This window comes from Pararge aegeria, chromosome 24 (assembly GCF_905163445.1).
Source record: "Pararge aegeria chromosome 24, ilParAegt1.1, whole genome shotgun sequence".
NCBI lineage: Eukaryota > Metazoa > Arthropoda > Insecta > Lepidoptera > Nymphalidae > Pararge > Pararge aegeria.
Genome location: NC_053203.1, coordinates 5,014,944 through 5,033,356, shown reverse-complemented (window position 1 = coordinate 5,033,356; position 18,413 = coordinate 5,014,944). Strand labels below are relative to the sequence as shown.

General features: G+C 36.8%; 1 protein-coding gene and 1 non-coding gene across 3 annotated transcripts in view; both read left to right on the top strand.

Moving 5' to 3' along the window:
* LOC120634534 (dihydropyrimidinase) overlaps window positions 1–18,413 on the top strand; it is an 80,637-nt gene that overhangs the window by 54,350 nt on the left and 7,874 nt on the right. For both annotated transcript variants that reach the window (XM_039905218.1, XM_039905217.1), the window contains exons 3-7: window positions 10,842–11,026; window positions 12,597–12,673; window positions 15,152–15,349; window positions 16,231–16,377; window positions 16,892–17,018. In XM_039905218.1, coding sequence (XP_039761152.1) covers window positions 10,842–11,026; window positions 12,597–12,673; window positions 15,152–15,349; window positions 16,231–16,377; window positions 16,892–17,018 — 734 coding nt within the window. The remainder of the gene's footprint in view (window positions 1–10,841; window positions 11,027–12,596; window positions 12,674–15,151; window positions 15,350–16,230; window positions 16,378–16,891; window positions 17,019–18,413) is intronic.
* Window positions 17,386–17,578, top strand: LOC120634685. Its single transcript, XR_005659254.1, has one exon. It is a non-coding gene; the product is annotated as a U2 spliceosomal RNA (small nuclear RNA).

The window sequence follows — 18,413 nt, the reverse complement described above, 5'->3', positions numbered from 1 at the left end:
CACGTATGAAGTGCACGCCACTGATTGTACTCTTTGGAGAAATCTAGTTCGGTACTATACCTGTAAGGCTAGCATGAGAAAATTTATATAATGAAAAATACAGAGGATATATAATGTTATTTCAAAACGGACTATATGAATGGGCTTATTTAACATTATAATCAAAGCATTACCGGCCCACTACTGGGCACGGGTATCCTCTAAGAATGAGAAGAAGAAGAAACAGTTAATTGCACGTATAACGTACAGGAAAAGAAATACAGTACACAATGTTGATATGCAAAGGCGGTCTTATTGCTGCAAGCAATGAATGAGAATGGTTTAGGCCGTAGTCCGCGCTGGCCAAATGAAGATTGGTATAGTTCAGAAGCTTTATAGGGAACATTATGGAGAAAATTATTATTTGAATGAATGAATGAATCAATACACTTTTATTGTACACCAAAAAAAGAAGTAGTTACAGAGATATAACTTGAGAGTAACTCCAAAAATTCAAATTCAAATATTCTTTATTCATGTAGGCCTATCACAGGCACATTATGAAGCGTTCATACATTTGAAATTTGTTTTATTTTGAATTTTGAATTTTATCTTATCACTATCTCACAGTAAATTTATATATATATATAGCTATGAAGCTAGAGCAATTCACATCCAAGCTTTTTTATCGTTTAAGTAATCCTTAATTTTAAAATAGGATTTTTTTTTCTGTAAGTACAATATCTGATACCTGAACAATTAAGAATTCCGCGATTCGTATAAAGTTACTAAATGTTTCATATTACAGAAGCAGTTTAATAATTTACTCAACCGTTGTTAAAGAAATTCTAGTGTTACCTGTTCGAGAGCTATTAAGAGTAAGTCACGCAAATCGGCTAAGAAATCTCGGATAAATCGATACTTACATATCGTAAATATATATGTACCTGTGTATATATATATACATTTTACAATAAATAATTGTTAAGAATTATTCATTTAACAATTATTCATTGTAAAGTCTACATCACCTGAGGATGCTCCGGTTTCGGAGCGAAACGTGCGTAGAGGGTACATTGCTGAAGATCTGTGGGGGTGGAGTATAAGGATTGAAGAAATCATAAATTACACCATGCAGATTCTCCTGGTTCGCGGAGTAGGTATAGCAAATTAAGCTTAATTTTCATAATATATCATGGATTTCCGCAAAGTAACGCCTGCTCTATCTAATGAGTTCAGGCTGATTGCGACGGCAATATTTTTTTCAAATACGCTGCTAGACCATCTTAATGATTAATCGGAGTCATGATGTAATATTTACATATCCGAAGGTGGTTTAGGTACCTACCCACAATGGTTTCCAAGATCCAACAATATTTATAGACATGACGGTCGCAAGACGAATCTAGGCTATTAGAAGTAAATCTAATTAATGTGCGCGCGCATTACTATGTCTTCTTATTGCGGCATTGGATATTAAAAGAGTTTATTTAATATCTCATTACTATGTTGTACATATTTTAAACCTGTTAATTTAGTACGCGACTAATGCTGATTTTGTTACACAGATAACCCAATACGTATTAATCTTTAATCTGACCAGAAGGGCTAGCATGCGCTCCTCGATATAATTATGTCTACCATTTTCTCGTCTATTAGATTAAAGCAAGGTCATGGAAACATAATAATGATAGAGATGCGACGAAACGTTGATAATACTCTTAATAATATTGTTAATGCGAATGAGAGTTTGTTTGTTTGTTAACCTTTCACGTTAACTTCTGATAACGACTAACCTATAGGTATCTTTGCGCCGTCTGAGTCTTAATACAAGACAAGCGTTTCGCTAATGCACGAACTTTGTATAAAAATACCGACAGCCACAGTGGCATCAACATTCGCTGCAAATGAAATTGGTTATACTTTAATTATTGCTTGAAATTTAAGAATACAGAATAAACCTGTATTTTTTTGCTTTAAACTATTTATAAATTAAATTAAGATTTAATACAAAGTGCTAAAAAAAAAAACCGTAAATCCAAATAAACTGTTACTGAGGGAGACGAATGGCAGGCAAAGCGGTGATAGTCTAGTGGATACGGCTTCGGCTTTCCTTTCGTGGATATCGAGGTGAAGCCCCGACACGCACAACTAACTTTTTAAAGTTATGTACGTTTTTAATTTAAGCAATTTAAATATCAATTGCTTAAAACGGTGAACGAAAACATCCTGAGGATACCTACATGCCTGAGAGTTCTTCTTAACATCTACCAATCCGCATTTGGCTAACGTGATAGAATACGGTCTCAACCCTTCTCAATCTGAGAGGAGACCCGCAGGGTGATTACGTATCTCGGGACAGGCTTGCGACAGGCGTAAATCTTGCAGTCACTGCTGTCAAACGTCACTTTTCCATACAATAAATAAACAAAAGTGAAGTTTGACAGCAGCAAGCCTGTCGCGAGATTCGTAAACACCCTGCAGTGCCCTGCGCGACTAGAATAGGCAGGAGACAATGATCTCCCCGGGGAAAGGATATAAATTTATCTTCTCCCACAGCTTTATCAACTCTCAGAGCACTGGCGCACAATAGGAAATAATATCTAAATAATGTATGTGTATTAATAAACGGGGGTAAACTACTCCTACAACAATACCTTTCTAGAAGTGGATGTCTATTAAGTTGACATGATGAGGATTATCATATAAAAAACCCACAATTTCCCATAAATATAACTAACTATAGAAGAATAATATAAAGAAGAAGAATAGGCCTCATAAGAAGGCTCATAGTCACTCAGCGGGCGATGGAGAGAGCTATGCTCGGAGTATCTCTACGCGATCGAATCAGAAATGTGGAGATTCTTAGAAGAACCAGAGCTACCGACATAACTCAACGAGTCGCAAAGCTGAAGTGGCAATGGGCCGGGCACATAGTTCGGAGAAAGGATGGACGTTGGGGTCCCAAGGTGCTGGAAAGGCAGCCCCGAACTGGTAAGCGCAACGTTGGTCGACCCCCAACGAGGTGGACAGACGAGATTAAGCGTGTCGCAGGTAGCCGCTGGATCCAAGCGGCTCAGAACCGTGGAATTTGGAACTCCACAAAAGACCTATGTCCAGCAGTGGACGTCTATCGGTTGATGTGATCATGATGATGATAGAAGAATACGTATAACTCATTGATGTAGTCAACCCAGAGAAAGTAGCAGGAAGATGCTAGTAGAAATACATATTAATAAGATTTTATTTGTTCATTAAACACTTTCTGTTTGTTATTGTTTATGACTAAAATGAATGTAGCGGGGAACCAAATAAATTTCATAAACATCTCAGCACGGCTGGCATGGGCCGGAGACAATTATCACCCCGGGTAAAGGATATAAATGTATCTTCTCCCACCGCTTTATCAACTCTCAGAGCACTGGCGCACAAGTGGAAATAATAACCAAATAATGTATGTGTATTAATAAACGGGGGTAAACTTTTCCTATTCCATGTTCCAGTGATTTAGCCGGTGGGCACTTTAATTATATCCCTTGTGAGGGATATAATTTTTATCTCCCGCCCGTGCCCTGCTGTAGTGGGTCGGTAATGGGCTGATGACGATGAGACGAATAGAAGGTAGTTAAGTAATAAGTAGTTAATGCTGTGTTAGAAATATTGGGTTAGGCTCTCATAAATAAAATACAGTGCACATACCTATTTAAGTTATTTATTTACTTTGTACTTCGAGATTTATTTTAGTTACCTACTAGGTAAACATTTTTCATACTAATACTTTGCTTACGCTTTATTTAAAGCAGGTACTTATAATTTATCATCGGAGGTACCTGCCGACTTAATAGGTTTGAATAGTTTTATAAAGTTATATTATCATGCCTAAACTATATAACCGATTATTATTTTGTCACAATGGTGCTTATAACGGCTTCTAGCAACTAGGTAGTAGTACTCTTTATTAACAATTACTTCTTCTCATAATTAGGTGTAAGAGAACAGAATGACCTTTTAAACTTCTATCAACTGTACTTTTTAGTTTTAACCATGCTTGTTTTTCCACCATCACCGGTTAATTCCCCCTTTTTTCCCACTGACATTGACATTCCGCCTACTAAGACATACAGCTTTCGTTCAGGAATCGGGAATCCTAACTGATTCTTAGTGCTGTTTATTACAATTTGTTTGTTTGGATGTTTTATTTATTTATATTTATTCCAAATGTTAGTCCATATTACATTAGCTGCAACTGTACAGCAATACAAAACTCATACACACAGGTACAGAGAATAGTTATCTGTCATTGTTTACCAACAAGGGCGTCTAACTGTAAACTGTAGCCTTTGAAAACATGGTGAACTCTCAGGCATGCAGGTCACGTGTTTTACTTCACCGTTGGAACAAGTGATATTTAAAAATTAATAATACTTAGTAGAATGGAATCTAAAAATGCTATGTACCTACTGTAAACTTATGTAGTATTTCTTTATCTAACGGACCCCTCAGATAACCCCAACTAACTAGAAACATATTGGCCAGATTATATGCCATTTATTGTAATAATCTATATCTTCATCTTTTCTAATAATAAAGCTGTTTTTTTTTGTTAGTGAACCAATTTCGATGAAAGTTTTTTGGGTAAAATTGGCATGACTTTTTTAAGTTTGCGACCACTCGTGAAAAGTACTGTACCTATTAGAAAGAAAACAAACAGACTTTAATTTTGGTATTATGAACTTTCGCTCTAAAACATCAAGCATCTGAGATTAGATATTTTAGGGTTAATAATATATTTAATTGCGCAACTTATTACATTTGATGTTTCACTGCTGCAGGGCAGGCAGGAGACAAAAATCATATCCCCCGACATGGGATATAATTAACTTGTCCACCGGCTAAAGCACGGGAATATGAACATGGAATAAGAGAAGTTAACCCCCCGTTTATATATCGTCTATCATTTATTGATTTTCCCTTTTTATTTTTATTCTTAACTAGCTGTTGCCCGCGACTTCGTCTGCGTTTGATTTTGTTTTTTGATTTGGCATTAAATTTAGTTGTAGATCTAAGAAAAATTAAAGTATGTAGTATCGCTAAGCCTTAAATGAGGGGTTTGCTGCTGTCCGCTGAGGAGTTCTGTCCTCTATCTCCAACCACAGTTTGGGCAAAATTAAACACATATTATAACCTCTATGGTACAAAAATAATTATTTAAATCGGTTATAATTTGTCGGAGTTATGGTGTAAAATCACTCATCCCCTCTTCCAAAAGGCACCAAGCTTAATGTCGGGATAAAAAGTATCCTATATTACTTCTAACACTTCCAAGAATATGTGTACAAAGTTTCATGAGGATCGGTTAAGTAGTATTCACGTGAAAGCGCAAACAAACTTACATTCACATTTATAATATTAGTAGGGATTACCAATGCTTAATTTAAAAAAAACTAAATAATTAAAAAAAAATTTGGAAAATCCAAAAGTGAACGACTCATAATGCTCATTTAATTATCAAATATTGAAAAAAAAAAAAAAAAAAAAAAATTAAAACAGCTCTACTAGGAAAGTGATGCACAGGCGCCCCTGGTGGAATAAAATGTACATAATATCTATAGATATAGATATATCACCATCCATGTTAATTTTACATGGATATATATGTATAGATATACAGTCTTGCAGTTTTCGTTTTTTATTAATTGCGATTAAACTACACTGAATTAATTAATCATTCGCATTCAGTGACCTACAATCGTCGATTAGAATTTAAAAAAAAAAAAATTAACTCAAATAATAGATTATTTCACAAGTTAGAGTGTTTTCGGGTTTCACGGACAGGAAAATTTTTTGACCTATTTTGGTGTTTTTTTCCAATTCTATTGCAGTAAATCAATTTTTTAAAAGTATGTTATTAATCTCCATTAAATTATCTCGACAATAGTATGCAAAATATCTTGATTCCGTGAACGAACAAGGCTATAATAATAAAAATAGCCGCCGAAATGAGGCGAAAAAAAATTTTCGATCGTAAAGCACTCTCTGATGCTTCGCATCATGAGTCGTGCAAAAAAATTTTTATTATATATTAATAATTAAAACTTAATGGTATCGGATCGAGAACATTTCTCTTTGTTTTATTATAAGCAGTAGTTCTTACTCTTTGGCAAATTAAAAAAAGAATCTGCAATCTTAGTTCTACTACCAAAAAGACCCTAATAGTTAAAATATGCAACTCATTCAAACTATTAAGTGCCAATAAAAGGTTCTTTTATATCCCGGTTTTAAGGTAACGTTTTTGAAAACTTATCTCTCTTTTAATAGATAAATTAAGAGGGTTTATTCATCAGAAATTAAAGTGGCCAACCTCACGATCATGCTTTTAAAGTTTTAATAATGTACCCAACCTTTCTGTTTTGAATCCAAAGGTTGGCAGTGATCGCCTTTGGCAATAAGGCCGCCTTTTGTGTTGTACTACTTTAAGTTTCTACTCGATGTTCTTAACTTGTTCTACAAAAAAAAAGTTTTCATGGTAACCCTCGAATAGATCTCATTAAATTTTAAAATGACACTATGAGGTTTCTTTTACAATATTTATTAGGTATTGTTCTATACATAATGTACTCTTATTTTCTTAATTAATTGGTTGAGATATCTACGTAGGTAACCTATTAGAAAATAAAGCGAAAGTCTAAACTTGTGATATAATAAAGTGACGCTAACTATGAGTCTCATAAGAAGATTCAGAGTCATTTAACATTTAGATGGAGAGAGCTATGCTCGGAGTATTTCTACGTTATCAAATCAGTAACGTGGAGAATGAAATTCAAATGAATTTCGTTTCATATTCACTTCATTCCAGTACCTTGGGGCCCCAATTTCGCAGCGTTGGTGGTAGAAATGAAACAAGGCGCAAGGAGCCGTTTAACCCAAGCCGCTAACAGTTTACAAAATACCATACCATATAATATGTCTAGAAGTGGAGTTCTATTTATTAGTTGACATGATGATGAATATAATATAAAAATTAAAGAAAACCACATTGTTTATTCACATGTCATTGTTGAAGTCAACCCTGATGAAGTCGCAGGAAGAAGCTAGTAAATATTAATATAAATTCATCCAAAGCAAAATATGCTTACAACGGTAAACAAAATTTAATAAACTAAGCGTAGCAAACAACGCAAAATAAACATAATATAAGAGGTGAATAATTTAAAAGGGAAGTGTGATGACTTCAAATGTTTTCAAATTAAGAACACCCGATACCCGCGCCGGAAACAAAGCCAACTAGCACATCCGCACCACCATAACAGCGATGCCCATAAGTGGGTGACGGTTATTAGCATAAATTATAGAGGAGTGTCGCTCACTTTGTTACGAGATCCTAGTGCTAAACTATATTGCGAGACTATTTGTGTGACTGGTTCAATGACCTAATGTTTATGTTGTAAGTGTTATGACAGACTGCAGTCTGTTTCAATGCGACATCGCAACTTACTATTGGTTGAGATGTCTTTTTACAATCTCGACCCGAAGCTCTCCAAGACTCGTAGGGCTAGCATGCTCACGACGAGGCCATCTACCCTTTATCTCGTGTCGCTATAAATAAATAAATATACTACGACAATACACACATCGCCATCTAGCCCCAAAGTAAACGTAGCTTGTTTTATATGTACTAAGATGACTGATGAATATTTTTATGAATAATATACATAAAAACTTATAAAATACAGATAAACACCCAGACACTGGAAAATATTCATGTTCATAACACAAACATTTTCCAGTTGTGGGAATCGAACCCACGGCCTTGGACTCAGAAAGCAGGGTCGCTGCCCGCTGCGCCAATCGGTCGGCTATAGAAAAATATGAATACGTAACGGGTAGAGATTATTATTTCATGGCACGCATGCGCAGCGTATGCAGTAGATTAAAATTGTATCCCCTGAAAAGGAATAAAGTTTCAGTTAACCCCCGTATATTATTACTTTATATTATTTGGCAATTATTTCCATTCCAACACGTGTATGTATAACGATGGACATTGGAGGCGAAAGGTCCTCGAGTGGAGACCGCATGTCGGTAAACGGAGCGTCTAAAAAAGGAAACGTTGGCGCTGCTTGAAACAGGCCTATGTCTAGCAGTGGACGCACATTGGCTGTTTGTCGGTAGGGACAAGCGAAGAAGCCGGGATCGAACCCCGGACCTTCTTAAATCCACAGCGCTTACAGCTGAATTGTGAATTGTGAATTCAGCACCGGTTGAATATTAATCTAAGTTTAGTCAGTTAAATTTATGTTAGAGTTAACTTCTATTTATTTTACACCCTACTGCGACCATAAATATAAATCGCTGCACCAATTTTAATGAAATTTAGAACCTTCAAAGCTTGCATCCCAAAGCAATAACGGTAAGTAATAACGGGGGCGAGCAATACGTCTCGGTAGGTACGTGTAGAAAAAGGAGTGAAAGTATGTATGAGAAAAACTTACTTAAAAAAGGACTTACACCCGTATTGACAAACATTTTTATTTTTATGTATTGTTCCCTTAAATTGATGTGTGAAGATAGTAAATAAACCATTTGTAGTAGGTACGTAAAAAAGGTCATATATCAAATACAAATCGGACCCCGCATACCAGTGATTCTTTAATAGATTCTGTTAACCAATTCAATCTCTCTCTCCCATTCCCCCAATTGGGTAAATGAAATCGTTTTTAGGGTTCCTTTACCAAATTGAAAAAATAACGTCTGCATCAACCTTATATTTTAGAAACGGCTATGCTATATATAAGACTAAATATGTAGATATAATGATCACAGATTGGTAAAATGTTCAAATTTAGTAAAAATAAAAAAATAATGGTATATAATATATTCATTGAAAAAGAGCCAAGAGGTCGGTTGTTTTTTAAGGCTTAGATATATGAATGGGTTTTGTGTATCATTATGAAATTTCATAAACCGCATTAGATTTTACTGCCGCACTCCCCAATATATCAATATTGGCTAGACGAATATTGCTATAAGCTGGAATAAATAGATATATCTGTACAAATTTTGGGCAAAAATGACACCGTGTTCCTGATTAGTATCGTTTAGGGATTAAGCGTTTAGGAATTTTGACAACCGGACAGCGCAGTAGGCAGTGACCCTGCTTTCTGAGTCCAAGGCCGTGGGTTCGATTCCCACAACTGGAAAATGTGTGTGTAATGAACATGAACAGTGTCTGGGTGTTTTTCTGTATATTTTAAGTATTTATGTGTATTATCATTATCAGCTATCTTAGTACCAATAACACAAGCTACGCTTACTTTGGGGCTAGATGGCGAAGTGTGTATTGTCGTAGTATATTATTTATTTATTAAGAATACATCTTTTTTATACATATATTCGGTTTCTTCGGTTGGTCTAAATTATAAATACGTTTCCTTCAAATGTACGGAACCAGCGATGCGCTAGTCTGACTCGCACTGAGCCTTTTTTTTCTATAATAAATTATGAATGAGTCTGCAAGATTTTTATTAATTTGTTGCTGTTGCTACTATGAAGAAATAGGGCTGATTTCAACGTTCGCTTTGGAAACTGCGTTTAATAAAAACGCGTTTCGCTATTCTATTATATCCTACTAATTCACATGGCTAAGTTTGTTGTGGGCTTCTTTTTAGACCAGGGCGCGTTTCGAACCCTCGTAGCTTTAGTTTTAAGTTTACGAATGTAGTTATCGCCATCACTACTCACTGCTATGAACACATTTTGTCAGTTTACCAGGTCAAAGTATAGATGGCGCTAGTTGTTGCTTACATCGCGCTATGAAGATGTTCTCCCAAAAGGTAGATATAGACGTGACGAAAATATTTCATCACGTATTGACTTTCAGTTGATCGAAACTATATTTGTCTTGATAGGGTGTTGATTGGCAAATGTCAAGTCCAATCGACACCTACGGATTCCTTTAGCAATTATTCTTCATCGAAACTACCGACATTTCGGTGTTTTCGGTGTCGTAGACTACGACGAAACATGTATAATATTTTGTCATGTTTTAAGTAAATATATGAATTTGAATTTGATTATTTCATACCGAAAATCGAAATAAGGATATAAGTATACTTTTGTACCGCAATAAAACTAGGCATATTATTTTAACGATTTTAGAAAAAGTTCAGTAAATAATAGAATTTTTTTTAAATTTTTTATTACAAGTTGAAGTTGAGCCCTTGAATGTTATCACCAGGTGAGGGTGATGATGATGCAGTTTAGGATAGTAGCATAGTCTGCTATAGTATGGCAGTTATATTAAATCCATATCCTCCGGTTTCTACGCGACATCGTGACGTAACGATGAATAGCTTCGCGGCACGCCTTTGTCGGTAGGGTGGTAACTAGCCACGACCGAAGCCTCTCACCGATTCAATTCGATGTACCGACCACTACGATTTTTTTTAATTCTAATTTCTCAGCCTTGACTAGACTATGTCAGCTACTTTAATAAATTTATACAATTATCTTAAAAAAATTGTAGTGTCTTCCTGTGATTCTAAAATGAGCCTCCTAAAGCACGTTAAGCAGACATCCTCAGTTACTGTCACGACATGTGACAATAATCATTAAAGCCCACCCACCCACATTGAAGCAGCATGGTGGATCTATACTCCAAAAGCGAGTTTCTTAGTTACTAGAGAAGCAGTATACCGGTACATACCTACGCACGAATAGCACATGCAAGCAAAGCCGTGGGCAGTGCTAGTTTGAAATAAAACGAGTGGTTAAATACTTCAAATAGTACCAGGGATTCATAATTCTTAAGTATATTCGTATCAAGAATTTTGTTTAATATGTTCCATTGCTTTTCCTTTCAGACAAGTCGGCCGGAACCTGATCATCCCTGGTGGCACCAGAATCATCGATGCGACACGCAAGCTGGTGATGCCTGGTGGCATCGACCCCCACACCCATTTCGAGCTGGAGATGATGGGCGCCAAGGCGGCTGATGACTTCTACAAGGGCACCAGAGCGGCTGTCGCGGGTGGCACCACCACTGTCCGTAAGTATCTACAGTTTTAATTAGATATATCGATTGTAGATTAAAATATTAGCGGACTGTTCTGAGAAGTCTAGCTAGAGAGAAAGCTAAGGAAATCAAATTTGAAAAATTCTGAACAAGAGACAGGAGACAAAAATTATATCCCCTGACAAGGAATATAATTAACGTACCCATCTGCTAAACCTGCCATGCTCCCGTGGAGCATGGAATAGGAGAAGTTTACCCCCTTTTATTATTACAACCATATTTATTTAGACGGCCGACTGGCGCAGTGGGCAGCGGCCCTGCTTTCTGAGTCCAAGGCCGTGGGTTCGATTCCCACAACTGGATAATGTTTGTGTGATGAGCATAAGTGTTTTTCAGTGTCTGGGTGTTTATATGTATTTTCTAAGTATTTACGTATATATAATTCATAAAAATATTCATCAGTCATCTTAGTACCCATAACGCAAGCTACGCTTACTTTGGGGCTAGGTGGCGATGTGTGTATTGTCTTAGTATATTTATATTTATTTATTTGGATATTATATTGTGCGCCAGTGCTCTTAGAGTTGATAAAGGTTTGGGAGAAGATACATTTTTATCCTTTCCCCGGGGAGAAACCTGCATGCCTGAGAGTTCCACTTAAATTTCTTAAAGGTGTTTGGAGTCCAACAATTCGCACTGGGCCAGCGTGGTGGTCTACGGCCCTAACCCCTTTTCATTGTGGGAGGAGACGAGTGCCCTGTTGTGGGCCGGGAATGGGTTTATGTGATGATGAAAGTGAGACGTGCGCGGAGCGTTTTCACTGTTTGGACACAATGCACTGTATACAATAATGGCTGCATGAGGATTCTGTTATTTGTGTGTTCTAAATATGCTTAATATGCTTTGCATCGAAGTGAAGACCTAACTTAAACCTATTATAAATCCTCGATACTACTAATAAGTAGCTTAGTCACACGAGTGTCAAAAAAAAAAGTCTATTCAAACAAATAATAGTTAAGCTGTTTTAATAACGCTGTAACACGAGACACGTTCATGATCTCTCTTGAATTATTTGTTGTACAATAGGTATATTAAAATTTCATTTATCATCCTTACTTATACTATAAATTTGTTTTTTTGTCCTTCCTTCACTCCCTAACTAAGCAACGAAAATTTTTGGCATAGAGTTAGTTGGATGGATGGAGAGTAATATCCTCAGAGGACAACTGAGGATGCTCCGGTGGCGAAAACGTGCGTAGACAGTACTAGTAGTTCAGATCTGTTTGGTGTGGGGGACTAAAGATTGAAAAAAATATAAATTGCAGTGTATGTATTCTCCTGTTTTTCGTGGAGAACAGCAAATTAAGCTTAATTTTCATTGTATAGTAAAATGTATATCGAAAATTCAGAGCCGGCGGCATTGTAACCTGTCTCTCAATTCTTTGCTTGACTATATTGAAATTATTATATGTATGTACTTTGTTGTTAGATTAAGCTACTGTTAGCGCCATCTAGTAGAGAACATTGTTTCAATGTACTATCAAACGTTCACTTTTCAAATTCAGAACTTTAATGATGTGATGAAATTATCCAATTATTTCAGTTGACTTCGTTCTACCAGAAAAAGGACAATCATTAGTGGAAGCTTACAACAATTGGAGAGAAAAGGCGGATAACAAGGTACAGTCGAATAATATTTATTTAATAACCCAGGTATTTGATTGATATGATGAAGATGGTGATGACGATTAGTATCCCGTATAAGGTTGTTTGATTATATATATTTAATATTTAGCTAAGCCGTGGTATTTAAAGCGGTGATAGCGCATTGTGTGTAGCTCGACGTCACTTTCGGATGGCCGAGTTCGAATCCCACCACGCACCTCTAAGTTATTTGCTTTTATGTAATCAAAATATCACTTGCTTCAACGGTGAAAGGAAAACATCGTGAGGAAACCTGCATGCCTGAGAGTCCTACATAATGTTCTCAAAGGTTTGTGGAGTCCACCAGTCCGCACTGGTCCAGCGTGGTGGAGTACGGCCTTAACCCCTTCTCATTGTGGGAGGAGACCCGTGCTCTGTAGTGGGCCGGTGATGGTGATCTGATTATGACAATGATGATTTTAATTTATTTAAAAATAGTGTGGAACCTGAAATTGGGTCATAGTTGCCAAATAAAGAGTTTTATTTACACTAAAAAGTTACGACGAGATTGTTTACTTTATAAGACGCGTAAGGAAAAATTTTACTTAAAAGTCCAATATTCTCACCGATAGAACAGAAAGGCAAAACATTCTAAAGTTAACCTACTTTGTTTGCATAACTATGGCTCAAACAAAGGTTCAAATTACACTTTGTAGTTGACGGACTTACGGTAACTGGTTGTGATCTACATATTAACATGCGACGCTCGTTCGCACTTCCTAACCCGAGCATGTTTTTTTTTAAACTGCACCCTTAGTACAGTATTTGCTCGCTCGCAATCGATGAGTCGCTTTCAATTATCGAAATAATTGAACTTCATAGTAAAATTGATTTATTAATATATGATTTAGACAGCCGATTGGCGCAGTGGTCAGTGACCCTGCTTTCTGAGTCTAAGGACGTGGGTTCGATTCCCACAGCTGGATAATGTTAGTGTGATGAACATGAATGTTTTCAGTGTGTTTATCTGTATTTTATAAGTATTTATGTATATTATATTCATAAAAATATTCATCGGCTATTTTTGTACCCATTACATTGGCGTAATAGAATTATTTCAAAAAATTTTTATTGCAAAAATAAAGTTCTAATTTGCCTCGTATACTTAAGGTAGGGCCGGGCCTGCTTTTAATAGGACGTTTGTGAAATTAAAAATTAGAAGTACAGGATTTGCAACTAAAAATGGGGTTAAATAAGGCCCATTTTTCTTTGAAAGAGTTTGAATTGCGAAAACGAATATTCGATTGCGAGTCAACAAATTATGTACTAAGGCTACTAGGTATATTCAAATAAGTGAAAGTGCATAAATTAATTTGCTTTTACTTAAGTTACCGCCATGTTTGAATACGCTTAATCGTTGATCAAGTTCCTTACCGATCAATAATAATAACTCATCCAAATTGAGTTTCCGTAACGATTACTCAGTTAAAAAAATAAGTAATCGTTAAATGAATGTGAGACGCATTTATTTAACGAGTACTTAAATTATTTAGATTTTTTATAGGGTTGGTACTTTGCATATTATTTTCGTTTCGGACATACGACTTTTATGGAAACTAGACCAAAAAGAGGACTAAAAAAAATTAATGTTAAGGTTAATAGGATATGTTTGCATTAAATAAATAAATAAATAAATAAATATACTACGACAATACACACACCGCCATTTAGCCCCAAAGTAAGCGTAGCTTGTGTTATGGGTGCTAAGAAGACTGATGAATATTTTTTTAATGAGTAAATATACCTACATAAATACTGATAAAATACATATAAACACCCAGACACTGAAAAACATTCCTGTTCATCAAACAAACATTTTCCAATTGTGGGAATCGAACCCACGACCTTTGACTCAGAGAGCAGGGTCGCTGCCCACTGCGCCAATCGGCCGTCAAATAATTCATAATTGCAGTGCATTCACAATATATGCAATAGAGTAAAAAAAAAACTTTTAGTTAATATTTGATGTTTAAAATTAACAAATCGGTTTTGACCCCAAAACCCGTCATTTAATATGCATTCCAGATGTTGGAAATCAGATCCAATTCACCCTGACCTTGTGCTTTTAGGTTGCTTTTTACAAAGTTTTAAATTACAATATGAGAAGGTGATAACAAAAACAACACCCGGCTAAGTTCGTTGTGCGCTTCTTTGGCATTAGTTTATGTAATGAAAGCATCAAAGGTCATCTATGTGCCTATTTGAATAAAGAAATATCTGACTATGACATACGAGCATATGAAAATGATCTAAACAAGTTTTTTTTCCACTGATTCTTTATCGTAGCATTAGTTTTTAAGTTTACGAATGAAGTTATCTCCATCATCTCACTCCTTTCATATTTTTTATGTAATGAACTCATCAAAGGTCATCTATGTGCCTATTTGAATAAAGAAAAATGAAAATGATCTAAAGAAGTTTTTTCACTACATGCATTGATTTGTTTATCACCAGGTCTGCTGTGACTACGGACTCCATGTAGGCGTGACTTGGTGGTCACCATCTGTGAAGAAGGAGATGCAACAACTGGTTGCGGAGCACGGTATCAACTCCTTCAAGATGTTCATGGCCTACAAGGACACCTGGATGCTGAACGACTACGACCTCTGCCAGGCCTTCGAGACCTGCGCCGAACTAAAAGCTTTACCTCAGGTACAGTGATGTGAGATGGTGAAAACAAAAAAAAAACAGCTAATTTTGTTATGGAATCTTCTTAGACCAATGCGTGTTTGGACCCCTCCTAGCTTAAAGTTAATGAAGGACACTTGGATGCTGAACGATTACGATCTCCTCCAGGCCTTCGAGACCTGCGCCGAACTGAAGGCTTTACCTCAGGTACAATGATGTGAGATGGTGAAAACAAAAAAAAAACCAGCTAATTATGTTGGGATCTTTATTTTTTGTTTTTATTATTTAGTAAGGACACTAAACTAACAATATACATATTTACCATAAACAGTAATAAACTTGTACAATATTCTACACATTCACTCATATCTACATTGACAAGTGACCATTAATAATAATGACATATATTTAGACCAATGCGCGTTTGAAACCCTCCTAGTTTTAAGAATGAATGTATGAAGTACTACCGCCTTGCTTATTTCTGCCGCTAAGCAGCATTGTTGTAATTTTGTGTTCCGGTCTGAAGGGCGTGGTTGCCGCTGTAAATACGGGCCACATGAGGCTTAACACCTTCGCCTCAGACTGATGGACACAGGGCGGCAGTCTTTGCGGAACGTGTCCCTCGCATACCCTGCGAAGTTTACTCCGTTTATAGGCGACAGGTTTCCACTTACCATAAGCAGTGGCGTGCATTTCATACATGCACAAAAGCACTGCATACCCTACTTATTTTGTGCACGCCACTGACCATAAGGTGGAACATCTGCTCTGTCCGTAAATTATTACTATACAAAAATCTGCCATTCAGGAACATGAGTGTTTTCTAGACACCAGAAAACTCTTTTTGGTACCGCGTTGTCTAGAACTCACTTCCGAGTGTTGAAATCAAAATTTCTCTGTTCCAGGTCCACGCAGAAAATGGTCACATAATAGCTCGCAACACAGAAAAGCTACTCGCTGCCGGCGTCACCACTCCTGAGGGTCATGAACTCTCGCGTGATGAGGAGGTAGAGGCAGAAGCCGTCAATAGAGCCTGCGTTATCGCTAACCAGGTAAAATAATGTCCTGTTTATACTAAAGGTATACGGCCGATTGGCGCAGTGGGCAGCGACCCTGCTTTCTGGGTCTAAGGCCGTGGGTTCGAATCCCATAACTGCAAAAATGTTTGGGTAATGAACATGAATGTTTTTCAGTGTCTGGTTGTTTATATGTTATATTATAAGTATTTATGTACATTTTTCATTAAAATATTGATCAGTCATCTTAGTACCCATAAAACAAGCTAAGCTTACTTTTGGGCTAGATGGCGATGTGTGTATTGTTGTAGTATATTTGTAAAAAAAAGGTGCTTTATCGGTCATATTATAACATCTCGCAACGTTTATGAGACTACGTTAACTTAACTAACGTCATTCTTACTAATAGTGCTATAACGGTCATATAATAGCTCGCACCCCAGAGAATCGTTGCGTATTGACTTCGATAAAAATCAAAGCATGAGATTTAGGTATCTGCGTTAACTTACCCACCTGTATTTTATTATAAGGTATTCTTATTTCATTACAGATGAATTCGCCGCTGTACATAGTGCACATGATGTCGAAAAGCGCGGTAGATGCTTTACGGCTCGCTCGTTCCAAGCAAAAGCAGCCCATTTTCGGTGAAACTCTTGCAGCTACAGTCGGTACAGATGGTGAGTCATTTAAACTGATTCTCGTGAGAAAGCTGTGTCTATATTAAATTAACAGGTTTAAAAACAGGCCCATCTTTATCACTATTAAGTTTTTTAGTATTAGTTAACTTATGGCTTAAATATCATTCATAGGACAAACAGAAAAATCATCAGAAAAATCAAATTTAGAATGCAAGAATATTAATAGAAAATGCGCCATCTATTGTCGTGTCTTAGAATATGCAAGGTACATATTATAATGAAGCAAACTGCGTTTTAGTTCAATAACACTCTAATAGATGTCGCTGTATGTATAACGTATAATTCGACATCGCGCTATAGAGATTCTTACAGAACGAATGACTTCCCGCGGTACATGTGTTTCGTTATCGCTTCTCGGCCTTTTGGCTAAGATCAAAGTGTAGTATCTGTTCTTTTCAGCTTAATATCTGAAAGTTCCCACAATGTGGGACCAGTATATTAAACTGATTTTTGTAAACCGACGGGATGTTCGGGGCTCGCTCCACTCCCGTCACGGGTCGGCCCGGCATTGCAGTGCCGCCGGGATCGGCTCACATAATAAATTATTACAATTCTATCTATATAATACGGCTAGTAGTCTCCATCCAGCATGTGAATAATTTGCCTAATGCTAATTGGGGGTAGATTACGTTTACGTAGAAACCGATTGGGGTATGTTTTTATCATAACTGCCATACTCCTAGCATGTAAGTTACTATATGAGGGTTACAGCAATTTTATAATCTGGGTAAATAATTAAACATTTCATTAATAACCAATGTTCATGACATGGAATTTGGTGGGTATTTATATATAAATACGACCGCCTTATCGATCCGATGTCGTCGGGCTCTTCTCATGGCGAGCTTTCACGCTCGCCCCACTCCCCCGGTGACGCCGTAGCAACCCCTTAGGTGGTTATCGGCAAGTGTCCTTCCGAAAAAGCAAAAAAAAAAAAAAAGATATACTCCAGTCTTAAGTGGGCTCGAACCATGCAAAGATAGCTCCCGGTGTCTTAGTCTTTTATCATGAGATTGTGTGTGACCATCACGTACCACAATTAAGATTCTGGGTTCGATTCCCGCTTCGCGTCACAAAGAAAAGACCTGTCTCATGTTTGTAAAAAAAAAGTACTAGCGATGTAAACCCCCGTGCCTCGAGTGCAAATTAAGAAAACGGACCGGGTGGCTTATTTTATCATCGTAAAGGTCCGCCAACCTACATTAGATTAGCGTGGTGGCTTTGCACTAATACTCATCCTTATGAGAGTGCCCAGCAGAGGGAGGCTAATGCCCGTTTTCACTAAACCTAGGAAGCGTTTAAATCGGATGGAGCAAACTATTAGATGATATTACGTTAGGCGCTATCTAAAGTTACGACACTGATGGCTTTATT